This window comes from Scatophagus argus, chromosome 8 (genome assembly GCF_020382885.2).
Source record: "Scatophagus argus isolate fScaArg1 chromosome 8, fScaArg1.pri, whole genome shotgun sequence".
Taxonomy (NCBI): Eukaryota; Metazoa; Chordata; class Actinopteri; family Scatophagidae; genus Scatophagus; species Scatophagus argus.
The window spans coordinates 16,932,816-16,944,409 of NC_058500.1; the positions used below are offsets into that span (position 1 = coordinate 16,932,816).

The 11,594-nt window shown below is 41.1% G+C and overlaps 1 protein-coding gene across 1 annotated transcript; it reads right to left on the reverse strand.

Moving 5' to 3' along the window:
• Positions 1-976: 976 nt before the first annotated feature.
• actr5 (actin related protein 5) lies at positions 977-6,818 on the reverse strand. Its single transcript, XM_046395961.1, has 9 exons — positions 6,391-6,818; positions 5,513-5,751; positions 5,193-5,362; positions 4,869-5,086; positions 4,471-4,635; positions 3,943-4,047; positions 3,586-3,725; positions 3,295-3,427; positions 977-2,816 (listed from the first exon to the last, which is right to left on the reverse strand). Exons 1-9 carry the CDS (start codon positions 6,772-6,774, stop codon positions 2,478-2,480), a joined length of 1,893 nt encoding a protein of 630 aa, XP_046251917.1. The 5' UTR covers positions 6,775-6,818; the 3' UTR covers positions 977-2,477.
• Positions 6,819-11,594: the final 4,776 nt, after the last annotated feature.

Below are 11,594 nucleotides of genomic sequence, written 5' to 3' on the forward strand. Positions count from 1 at the left end.
TCCTCTGGTCTTGTTGAAAAATGACAGACAGGAGGAGTCAATAGATATTAAACAACTTTGGCAAGCTTGGCAAACAAGAGAATTATTTCACTGTATAAGACTTCAGATGGAATAACTGTATATTAAATTTTTATATAAGATGTTAGACAGTGCACAGTGTCTTCTCTGTTCCTCTTCTCTTTCTAAAACAACAAATTGAAGAACAACAGGAAATAACTTCTGCAATGAGGCACAGAGACGAATAACAAATCAGTACAGGACTTCAGAAAATCTTTAATTACCTTTTGAAATGAGTGGGTTCACAGAACATGCTGTGTTTTGTTTTTCTTTCGTCTCAATCTGGTCATGGTCTGAGTTTAATTATTCTTCAGACACACAGGTGGCTCCAAGAAATAAAGAAAGGTACAAGATGCACACAGTACAATGACCTGAGTGCTGTATCCAAGATCCAAGATCAAATTATACAAATGAACTGTATTTGCTCCTCAGTCAGTCTTCAAGTTCATATGGTCCACATGGGCCCCAGTGCCAGATGGTACCAGGGGCCTCACCAACCCTGCCAGATGCACAGGTCAGCCCTGAGGAGCAAAGACTAAAATGATGCCAGCTTGAGGGTCCTCGTCTGTTGCTGAGGCTTTGCATCCTGTGCAAACTGAGTAAACTGACAGTAGACCAAAACATGAGAGGACATGGTGGGATGTTCTCCCTTTGCGCATTAAAGCCCAGGTAAACAGGTCAGAACATTTATAACTTTAAAGCACCGTTCACGTCATTTCACAAAGAAGATCAGAAAGACTCACAGCAGGTGAAAAACTTTGTTTATTTACAATTTGTACAAGTACAATCATGTAAAAGTTCAGTATGAGGAATGTAAAAACTTTAAACACAACATGAAATTAAACAGCTTTGAATCAACACATTTAAAAAGTTTAAAATTTATGCTGATATATTTTGCTACATGGTGAGAAGTAACATATGAATGAAACATTATTTAAATAAACTTCAGCCTGTCTGCCGCTCTAACACGTAGAAGATGGCATATTTCATTTCTATACTTCTCTTACATCAAATTTAAAACAACATCAAAAGATTAAAATTATTCTTTCACTGTGAAGACACAGCCATGCTCCTGAATTATATAATGATTGATAATGTAATAATTAAAAACACAGGCAGCCTCAAGCAAAGAACAGCTGTACTGTGCATAAACTTCATTCACAGAAGCTAAATGTTTCCAGCAAGTCATAACTGCGGCACATGTCAAACTGTGATGAATGAATACAAACCATAATATTTACTTCATGCCTTGCTCTTATATATGGCCAACATATGGTAGCAATAAGGGAATTGAAGGACTTTAATCATCTCATTCATCTACAAACAACAGGTTGATTAAACTGACATCAGACTGTATCTAACAGCTGACGTGGTTTTCATGGCGCAGGCAACATGCACAACTTTAGCAGTTTCTAAAAAACGATCCAGTTGGCATCTTTGTTCTATACTATCATTGTTAGTCTCAATTTCAATGTTAAGCCCCCTCAAAAAACAAGTTTTATCATTACATTAATGTTGACTTTTTATTTTTACCTGTCACTTGTACAGTCAGTAACATCCATCATCTAGTATAATTATTACACTGAGATAATAAGTTTAAATATTAAATATTTAACATTTTGATGCTAATCTGCGAAAATATCTTCAATCAACAAAATGATATAACATATTTAATAATATATTTATGTTCTTTATATTGTCTTCAGCTATATTGGTCTACTATGTTTTACCATAGCAGTGATCCATCACAGGGTCGATGTCAGTATACAGCAGGTACTTCTCACGGTGCAAAACACAGGAGGCCATTTTCCTCCCTGACTGCAAAGCTGCTTTCTTCAGATATTTATGAAGAGATGATTTCTGAATTGAAAGATTCACTTTTAAACAATTTAGTTCAAGAGTTTCAGTTGCCAACAGTTCAGCTCCTAGTTCAGGTGCAGACTGGAATTAGAACTGTGGCCTCCACTTTTATAAAAAAATCAGTCCACATCACCATGACTACCTGCAACACTGCAATTCATCTAATTCGTCTAATTACTATCATTATCATTATTAAACATCCATCAATAATTCAGAGAATTTCTTCTTGTTTGTCAAATACATTACATTTCACCAATTAAAAGCTATAAAAAAAGCTATGGTAGACTTTCTTTTCAACAGGCATTCAATCAGAGGCAAACAGTCGTTTTCATCAGTGAAAACATTATATTTTTATAAAACATCGAAACAACAAATTCTATTTACACAGTAATACAAGAAATATTCCTGGTAGACCTTTTAAGATCATTCATTTGATGACCATTCAATATGAATGGTCACTTGAGCTTTCAAGCATAACAATCAATATAACAGTTCCAGTTAGGAAGTTACAACAGTCACAAAGCAGAGCATCAGAGATTTGTCGTATCCAAGATCCCAGTTTAGGATGCAACCGTTGACACGTCAGCAGCAACAGTCGAACAGGAGGGAGTCAGGGCAGACGTGACTGTGGTGATGCTAGCAGAAGCTCCGGTTAACGTCAGTGTGGGAACCGAGGACTCAGTGGGGCGAACAGGAGCAGGCTTGGCGATTTTCATGGGAATGAAGATGTTAGAGGCACAGTGCTCGCTCAGGTACTCGCCTCCTTTCTCCTCATAGTCCTGTCTGCTGATCCATCCATCTGCCGCTTCCGCTGGCCCTCCTGCTGGAGGTAGGTGCTCCAAGGCCCAGTCTCGCGCTCCGTACCAGGCATCGAGGGCTGGCCGTGATGCCATTGTTACCTGAGAAGGAGTGAGTCAAGAGTTCAAATGTATTTGAGACAGCCAGGGTAGATTGTTTCCCCACAAGTTACCTCTTAGATTATTTTTTGGGTTTTTATATGTTGACTTCTCTTGTTCTACTTGTATTTTCACAACCATTTCTTTCTTTCTCTCTCACTCTAATGAGATTGTGTCTCAATGGGTGAGTTAATGTGTAATAACAGTCATTTAGGCACATTAATGCATAACTTTATGTTCTGTGTAAACGATCACAGTTATCAAAACACAGTTCAGACTATTCAGATCTTATTCTTTTTCAGTTTTAGGAAAAAGTTTAAGGTAATTGCTTTAAATCTGTGCTTTGTATTAGCAATGCTGCAAGATACAAGATCTCTAGATGTCTTTATTGGTCAGCATCTGAAATATGTGAAGTGGGAAGTGATTCAGAACAATACGGCCCTGTGGAATGATAAACACGGTTTTTAAAGGCATCTGATACCTTGAAGTGTGACTGGAAGGGCCTCATGGCCAGCAGTTCTCTCTCCACTCGCTCCTTCATCCTCGGATACTGCATGTTCCCTCCTGTCAGAAACACATTGCTCACCAGCGCCTCCTGTTGTTCTGGAGTATACCTGTATGTAGCATGGAAGACATATGAAAGACAGCAGTTTCACATGTCTTTTTCTAATCTAAAAATAATATAATTTTATAGATGCCAAAATACTGTATTCATGTGACTAAATTAAACTGCTTGTCAGTATTGAATGCACCTGTCGTAGTGTACCATTACCTAGCCAGGACATACTGCAGAGTTTCCATCAGTCCCATCTGGTCCTCTCCAGTGGATGACGGCTGAAACAGGATCTCTGGACAGCGCAGGCGCTCCGTCCCCACAAACAGCTGGTGGTACTCCGCCATGTTAAACATGGGCTGGAGATTTATGGAGAGTTATTTTTCACTGGCATTAATGTATGGCAAGTATTTACACCAAATGTTTCAACATATGAAAAAAGTTAGCTAGTTCTACTCCAAAAACATAACAGAGCACAGAAACTTTTCTCGCACATCCTGCCACACATTAACTTGCACGGCATTAATGAGGATCTAAATATCAGTGTGGGAAGTTTCATTGTCTCTGTGTCACTACCTGAACCACATTAACAGGTTTTTCTGGCAGCGTGTCCTCAGGGAAGTCAGGCTCCATCAGCGCCACTCCATCTCCCTCGTCCACTGGCTGCTCCAGCTCAGACACCTGGCAGAGAGCAACAGAACAGCCTCAGGCTTCATGTCAGCTGCAGCACAGCCACTGCAGCAAACAAGGACAGATGCTGTACACCCCCACAGCATATTCACTCTAATGACCTGTAGACTTAATTAGTTACTAGTACATTTGAATGTGACTTCAGCTCAGTGGCTCCTACAGTAAGCTGATCAGCTGCTGTCATTAATTTTGTGGACGCTATGGAATAGTTTGACCACTTTGCTTCCTTGTTACTGCTGGTAAATGCAGCATTTGTATGTCTAGCTTCTAGCTGAGTGATGGAGTACATACACAGAAACACTGTAATACATTCAAGTATTACACGTATAGTATATACTGTACTTTTTTGGTGGGCAACCTAATATAAAGGTTTCCTAATGCTGTTTTACTCTGAGTTGGTGGAGTAACACCCACCTCGGTCTTTCCCTCTCCTCCATCGCTGTGTAGCAGTTTCTGCCTGCCCTGCTCCACAGCTATCTGCAGTTTGTTAATGTATGACTGAAGCTCCTCAGCTGAGTCCATGTTGAGCTCCACCAGCCTCTTGTGAAACTGGTCCAACATGCCATCTTCGAGCAGCTCCTGCACAAACAAAAAGATCAAGCACTGAATCAAAAATGTAGCTAGAGCTTCTCATATCAAATGTTTATAGCTATTGTTATAGCAGACACATAAAATTCCTTAGAAGATTAATTAGCGTTGCTATAGTTTGTCTCTTAGTAATTAATTATCAGATATAAATGTTCCACATAAAAAGCAATCTGCAAAACACAGGTGCTTAGAACAGACCCTAAACGATACAATAAGTCTCTTGCCTGTACAGCCATAAGCCTGTCCAGCCTCTCCTGGTCCTGCAACAGCTTCTCTTCCCGGCGTCGAGCATTGATCTCCTGAAGACGCCGAAGCTGCTGAGCTCGTCTCTCCTGCCTCTCCTCCACACTTACACAGCCGCCGGGCACCTTACCCGAGAACGGAAGCTGCATGCGGTGAACCTCCTGCTCATAAAACTCTGGGCTGCGCCACTTTTCCAGCTCTGTGGTAAACAAAGCATTATGGGAATGGAAACTGAGTTCTGAACTTTCTCAGAGAAGCTCTAAGTGTGTGTGCGTGTGTGTGTATATATAAAAAACATACTGTACCTTCTTGATAATCCCCAGCAATGTAACTGTGCTCATGCAGCAGTTCCTCCACACGGCTGAGTGTGATGGCAGCGAGGTGACCTGGGTATTTCAGCTGGAGAAGGCGCTGCAGATAGGACGCTGCCTGACTCCCAGCCACATTTACACGTTTACAGTTCACAGCATCCAACCTCAAATAAAAATAGAAATAGAAATTAGACTCTTCATGTCCACCTATGCACAATGCATGTATGACTGCATTAAAAGGACAAGGAAAAAGGGACAGACATTTAAGTAAAAGGACAAACAGAACACGAGAGCAGCTGTCTGTGAATGCTCACCTGCCGTTGATAACTGGCAGGATGTGTGAACAATGATATCCTGAGGACAGAACGATGCCAGTGTGTGGAGGCTGCAGGTTCCTTTGAGTGTTATTGTGGTAGAAACTGTACAAGCTGTCCACGCCGTAAGAGACGTACGGGACGCTATAGCACTCAAACAGTAACTCTGACATCATCTGCCGACAGTGCAGCGGGTTGAAGGGCGCCTCTGTTAGCACAATGGGGTGTGCAACACCGCCCTGAAAAAGCAAGGGAAGGTAATGTTGATTGATCTTCTGGTTGCCATGATGAGCTATACTCTGACTTGGTGTATAAAACAGAGATGGCAAAATATTATCAGACTGCATAACCCAATTCATGCAGACTTCATACTGAAGCAAAAACACTTGAGACACATCCCAGTTCCCTTATTTCATCATTCCTCCCTCCTCACTGGACTGCAGTGATGAGGGCCAGTCAGGTGCTCTCATCTCTGCTCTGAGGTGTGAGGAAGGATCTGTGAACAGATGAACAAGCTTTGCACATAGGTTCCTGACTGGTTACTGCAGTAGCTGAACAGACTGTTCTGAAACCATATTACCACGTCACGGCATGTTTATGCTAAAAGTGAAGAGACTGAACCACCCCAACGGCAGCCATCTCTCTCTGTTTTATGAAATTTTACAGACTAAACAATTAATCAAGAAAATAACGAGTCTAGCATATACATTGATGCAAATTATTGTTTGCAGGCCTGTATACCTGTTTAGCTGTGACTTGGATAACTTCTGCCTAAAGACTAAATAGCTGAAAATCAAGAGAAGACATGGATACACAAACGCTGAGTGATGAACACACCAGCGAACACACAACATGGCCATCACAAGCTCATCACTAACCTCTGAGCCGATGCCCAGGTGTGTGAACACATAGTCGAAGATGAGCTCCTGGATCTCAAAGTTCACCACCACGTTCCGGTCGAACTGACTCTTCAGAAGCCACCGCAGAGGCTCCAGGTTGGGGATATCGTTGCCGATCTGGGTCTCGCTGCGGGCAGCCCCTCTACTGCGCGCCGCCACCGACCTGAAGAGCAGGCGCGGGCAGTCAAACTCCGCCGCTGGAGCCGCCCAGCCGGCCCGGGTCTGGAAGGAGCCGTTATCTATCACTATCGGGGCCGGTGAAGGGGTCAGACACTGGGCGGGGAGCTCAAAAATCGGATCGGGAGAGTATTTACTGTCTTGAAATGAGAAAATTTGATAGACCGGGTCCGCTTTGGAAGCCATTTTGGAAGTGTGTCACTGTAAAATACAGCCGAGTGGTGGCCCAGTGTCGTGGATTAACGTTCCTAGTTATTTTTCACCTACATACTAAAAAGATTGCTTCAGCATACGGGCATTAATCCGAGTGAATCTGTACAGAGCAACATGTTGAAAAAATATCCGAGTAGCACTTATAGCAACTATAAGTAACAGGTATACCATGTAAAGTAAAATTAAATAGGCTACATGTCTTGGCTTTCTATATCTATATCCAATATCCAAGAGAGGCAAATTCACCCACATTTTATTTATTTGTTTGTTTCATTTTCAGTCAAACATTCGCTGTTTGTAACAACAGTAATGTAATTTTTTTTTTTTTTTTTTTTTTTTAATGTATGCATACCTTTAACCACTAGAGGTCGTACTACACTGTAAACACATCGAGTGAGAGGTCTGTTATATCAGGCACACTGTCTGAAAGAATCATACATTTGTATTGTCCGTTTAATCTGAAGACCTTTAAACTGCTATGTATGCGACTGAAATTCCAATTTGCACAAGACTGACTCTTTATTTTCACTGACTCATCGTGTGGCCAGTTGGTACAAACTCATGCTGTGCAGCCACGCTTCGGTCAAAGACTTTGATTTGTCTTTTGGAATAATGCAGTAATGAAAATTAAAAGTTTCATTTATCTACAGGGTCATTTCATGCTAACAAAAACAGAAACAGATGAGTCCATTGTGAAACAACATTTAACCCATGCAGACAGACTTTTTCCCTCAGGCCCTGAGATCCCTGATTTCTTTCTGTCTGCCATCCTGTTACTCTCAGCTGACCGGGTGAAGCCTCAGCTGGTGATATGGGACACCTGCACATCTAAGCTGCTGTACACTCCAGCTGGCTTCAGTTCAGACCAAGTACAGTATAGTCAGCAAATGAAGGGACATATCAAGTAAAACAATGATGGCTGGAAGTTTCAGGTACTGAGGTGGATTTTCCATTTTTGTTTTTATTGGAGTGTTCAGTTTTAGTTTTTTTTGTTTTTGTTTTTTTTGCTAGCAATCTGTTAATTAATTGTTAGAATTTATTTCAAAAAGGTAACCTAAGTTTTCTATTACAACGGAATCACTGTTTGTGCAAATTATCTTTTGTTTTTACCAAAAACAGCTTTCCATTTTTTCACATCACAACCCTTTTCACCAAACCACCAACTAGTGACATATTCTGGACACTGAAGGCAAACTGACATACAATAATCAAATTAGATTGCATATGTACGGAGGCTAATGAAACCCTGATCAATCTATCCATGAGCAGAAACTGTCAGAAACTGTTCTGATTGTTTTGTGTTTTAATGTATATGCTGATTACCATTGTTTTAAATGGAAGGTCTCTTGGTCAGAACAATATCTAGTTTAACAATTTAACAATTTAGAAAGTGAATTATTTTTGTTGTTGCTGCTGTTGTTGTTTTTATTTGATTGAGTGGGTTTGTTTCCTGGACAGCACAGATATTTGGGAGCAGAGGATGAAAAGGACGAAGAAAGGAAAGAAAGAAAATGTGTGTGTGTGTGTGTGTGCACGCGGGCACGTGTGTCTGTGTGTGAGGGGTGTTACTGTATGAAGCTTGATGATGTGTCACTGAAGCATGAGCACAGTTCAGTGCTCAAGCACAAAGCTCTAAGTGACTGCCGCCCCCCCTCCTCCTGATGCTAATAAGCAGATCTGGGTCAGCTCACCCTCTCAAACACACACACACACACAGTTAGATACCCACTGGTAAGACACACACAATTACATGCACACTATCCACACATCCCCACCCACATACACATGCACATACGGTCACAAACTCATAGCAAAATACACCCCCATCAAGTTTCTTTCTTCTAACACACACACACACACACACACACTGGCGTCCATTGCTCCCAGGAGGCAAGACATGACATTGTGTCGCTGTCCAAGTACGATGCTCGCAGCTCACTGCTTGTTGTGCTTGTCATCCAGGCAGCGGTGATGAGGCGCAGGGGAACTAATAAGCTACAAGCTCTCTGGGAGTGCCACGCGTGATGCCAAGCAGCCTCCATTTTGTGGAGGAATGAGCAGACTGTTATTTCCCACTGACAGGGAGGAGACAGAGGACGAAATATCGTGTTTGACAGGGTCAGCCACATTTAGTGTTTGTGAATAATACAGGGATTTAATAACGGTGTCATTATTTCTTCTTATTAGTTTTAACAATTTTCATTTATTTATGCTCATTTTATTTTTGGGTTGTTCTTGCTAACTGTAGTGGGGTTGAGCACAAATGTTAATGGCAAATGCTGCATATTTAGGACTTTTAAATTATAATGAACTAATTAGATCATTACTTTTCCTTCATAGCCTTTTTTATTTAAACAATACCTTTTCAATTAGCGCAGGGGCACTGACAGTAATGGGACAGTGACATGTCCTCCTCACAGTTAAGCATCATCACCAGCAACCCACAACAGCGAACTTCTACCTCTAATATTTTTAAATGCTGATTTGTAGAGAAAAAAATGAGACTTTTCACTGACAATATGCTGTTTTTGCAGAGGGAAAACATACATGGGAAGGACTGATTGGCTAAAATCTGGCAAAAAATGAAGACAAAACTGTGTGAGTGCATGTGTGTGTGTGTGAAAGAGAGAGAAAGAGAGAAAGAAGGGTGAGACAGAGCCCATTTTATGTAACAACCCTGACTATGAGCACTTCTGATATATCAGAGCCACACTGTGGACAAAACCCCCTGCAACCTCCATGACTCTCCTTAGCACCCTGTCACGCCTACACACACACACACACACACACACACACAGACACACACTTCCTCTTTCAGACACTGTACACATAAATAGACTCTCTCTCTTTGTCTTTCTCTCTCCCTCACACACACACACACACAGAGTCTGTCACTACTGCTCTCTTCAGTCTCTGGCCCTGTAAGCCCAGCAGATCTTTTTGGGCCATAGAGTGATTAATGTGTTTGTGCACCTGTCACTATTCATGCATTCATATATGTGTGTGAGTGTGTGCGTGCATGCATGTGACTGTGTGTGGGAAGGGTTTCTCTAAAAATGCAAATTTTCAAATTCTATGTGTCTGTATGTGTTTTATGGAAAAGCTGAATATTTCTGATCAGTATCAGTACATCCATTCACTATCTTCAGAAAGCATTTAAAAGCAGTGTCTAGGAATTCTCCTGATTAGACCATAGTCAGGTTGGAGTTGAATGGAGGTGCAGTCGTCCAATCACGGTAACCATGACTAGGCAGGTCCAGCTTTGAATTTCTACACATACCAAAGCGATGTACATAATCTGATAAGCATGGCATTTAAACAGTTCGGAGGAACTGCTCTCTGTCTGCTCTAATGTAACTTGTCGGTATGCATGCCTGGCTAACTAGCTTAAAGTGGTAACCTAGCATTACTTTCAAATGCAAGAACTATATCACTGGCTAGCTATAGCATTTTTTAGAGGTTGCAGGCTATGTTAGAAAATGCACCATTCAGGGCTGCAAAATACATCTTGTGGCATTAACTGGTCTAAAGCTACGTGGAGCTGATAAACTCTGCTAGCGGCCATTTTCACTTCAGATGAAGTCCACAGTTCAGTAGAAATGAGAAACACCTTTTGTTTTCTTTGTGTGAAGTACGATATGAGACCAGTAGTACTTGTATTACCAGAACTTCACCATATAGATTAAATCTGCTGCTGTTATTGTTGTAAACTGCATGTGCTGTGAGAGATGGGGAAGCAGGAAGGCAAAAAAGAAGAGCGCGGGGAACAAAAACTAGTCCACGTAGGCCACACTACGTTCTGTTAACATCCCACTGTGGCAATGGCAGCTCTCTTTTCACTGAAAGGCCGCAAAGCAAGGTTGCAAAAATGATTATTAGGTGTCCACAATCTCAATTTACTGCTCATTATTGAGTAAGCTATTGAGTGTCTATAGGTAGAGATAAGTGCAAGGGAGTGATTTTGGAAAAGCCTTTCACTTTCACTTATTCCTCTGGAAACAACAAGCTCACCTCCTTTTTTTTTTCTGCACTGTTTTGTTGCCTTATGCACCAAGGAGGTTCGTCCTGGTGTATCATGTTAGTTAACAGAATATCTTTAAAGAAAAGGCCCGTAAAAACTGATTTAATTAAGAACTGATTTTTTGTATTTGGTGTGAATACAGGTAGAATATTGCCACCATATTACCATTTTAAAATCCTGTAGTTAGAAGCAAAATACAATTTTCCTGAATTACTTCATCTACAAGCAGATTACACCCATTTTCATCTGTATATTTCCTTTGAGTTTTTTTTTTTCTAGTGCCCCCCCCCCACCCTCCTGCTTCTATACATTTGATTTAATCGACCCCAAATGTCGAACATATCTGGATGAGAGTTTAAAAAGTTCCTTGTTTGCAAGAGTCCTACTGAGACATGGCACTGTGACAGCATGCACAATGCCAGGACCCAAGCAGCTAAATGGAATTCAGTCACCATAAATGTTTTCATTTAGCACTATGTCTTTCCTGTTATGACACATCAAAAGGTCTTAAAAGGCTTATTTCAACTGAGGGTATTTTGAGAACACATGCAGCTGACTTGTATGTATTAACCAATCCTGCAAAAATTATATCCTAAAACAACATGTACATTCAAATGATAATCAGAAATCACTGTGTGAATGTTATTGTTATTTTCTGCACTTCACTCTGTTACAAAGCCCCAGAATTTAGGTGTTCTCCAAACATCCCTGGTCACCACCAGACGATCAACATTATGCAGATGCAGATGCGCATAAAAAATCTGTTCTCCAA